Below are 1,695 nucleotides of genomic sequence, written 5' to 3'. Positions count from 1 at the left end.
CTGAAAATGAATAGGGTGAACTGGCCCTCTAAGTAGAGACTTGCACATAGACTATCAACGAATTCTTTTTTGTCACGCAATATTTTTTGTTGTTGTTAATATTTTGTGCACAAACACAAGACATACAAAGTAATTGTGGTCCTTTAACTTGCCTCTCTCTGGAATCGCTCCAGTGTAAGTTTCCTTTGCATCTGGTCCTGTACCCAAGGGTCAGCAGCATATTCATTTTCTAACAGAGATGTCCAACAATTTCCAGCATCTCTATTCGTCTTCGTTAGAACAATTCGTATCAGCTTGTTGTCTTCTGTTCAATCAAAACAGACACATTAAATAAGCATTAAGCTCAATCCTCTGTGCCAGTCATCTTTGTTTTGGTGAATTCACCATTAACAACCACAGGATATTTCGGTGAAGTGATTTAAACTCCTAATGCCAATGCCAACAGGGTTACTGATAAATAAGTACATGTAAGATACACAGAGATAGGTTATACAGCCACCTCTCCTGTTTCTGGCCTGTAAAATGCTGAAGCTGTCTTAAGGGTTAAAACACAGTTTTTAAGTACTTTACTGCAAACATAAATTAATGTTGTGGAGAGGTTCTCAACAGAGAAGATATCTATTAATATATACAGCTCAGTTAAGGCAATAATGAGGGATTTGAGGTCAAGCTTTACAGAGAGTTACTAAGTCAGAACTAAGTTTTAGGAACGTAAGTTACTCAAACACAGACAGTACCCCTATAGAAAATATACTGGAAGTACATTTCCAAGGTAGTGTACAGGATGCATAGTTCTACTTAATTCATTAAATACAGCATTATAAAGTGTATTTTGAAGATTATTTGCATACTGGAGAAGAGTAAGCTTCACTTCACACTCTTTATTTACACTTCTAGTTTCCACGTTTAAGTTACTAAACTATTAATATTTATAATAAATATTGGAAACAAAATCCATCATAGGAAAACATTCAGTGAGAGGCACAGTCCACAAATATGATGACCAAAACCCGAAATATTCTGGACACTTTACGATATTTATGAATTAATGGTCAGAGAAGTTTTTTTTGCTCATTATCTGTAGGTACCTTAGTACTTGGTGTGCTTTTCTGATTGTTTTTTGATTCTCTTGGACTGTACGTTTTGTCACCCATCCCCAAAATATAATGCATATAATGTCACCTATACCAAAAATATAATGCATAAAACAAGGAGAGAAACCACAAGAAGTAACAATTACAGAGAGATAGAGACTGTATAACTGTACCGTAACGGACTTGCTTTAACAAGGGTTTGCAAAAACCTTCTCAGTGCATGGAAGTGTTTGTAATCCATTGACTACTACCTTCCAGCATGGCATTTTTCCATTAACTCTAATCTCTAGGGCTTTTGTACTACCTCTGTTCCTTATTCGGGCACTGCCTGTCTTTTTTACAAAGCCGGGTACAGGGAAAAAAGTAATCTTTCCCATTAAAAAGAGGAGCAAACTCTTCTGCAGCATATTCTGAGAAGTTCTACTGCCCTCGTGTCATTTCAGATGTAGGTTATTACCTAATGTCCATGTTCCTTCATCAGTTATTGTAGAGTCAAAAAGTTTACCCTGCAAAAGACATGTACGATATTACACAGCAGGAAAACCTGTTCGCTAGCCAGCTCATGCTGCATCGTGAAGTATCACTCCCAACTTACCTTCCT

At 36.8% G+C, this 1,695-nt stretch overlaps 1 protein-coding gene across 1 annotated transcript in view; it reads right to left on the bottom strand.

Moving 5' to 3' along the window:
- Positions 1–1,606, bottom strand: part of NUDCD2 (NudC domain containing 2) — a gene marked incomplete at its 5' end in the record, with an annotated part of 3,004 nt that extends 1,398 nt beyond the window's left edge. The window contains 2 exons of the mRNA XM_010143432.1: positions 153–304; positions 1,552–1,606. Of these exons, the coding sequence (XP_010141734.1) occupies positions 153–304; positions 1,552–1,606 (207 nt within the window). The remainder of the gene's footprint in view (positions 1–152; positions 305–1,551) is intronic.
- Positions 1,607–1,695: the final 89 nt, after the last annotated feature.

The sequence above is a fragment of the Buceros rhinoceros genome, unplaced genomic scaffold (assembly GCF_000710305.1).
Source record: "Buceros rhinoceros silvestris isolate BGI_N320 unplaced genomic scaffold, ASM71030v1 scaffold32949, whole genome shotgun sequence".
In the NCBI taxonomy this organism is placed as follows: domain Eukaryota; kingdom Metazoa; phylum Chordata; class Aves; order Bucerotiformes; family Bucerotidae; genus Buceros; species Buceros rhinoceros.
Note: the sequence above shows the minus strand (reverse complement) of the source record. Positions and strands in the feature narration are given on the sequence as shown.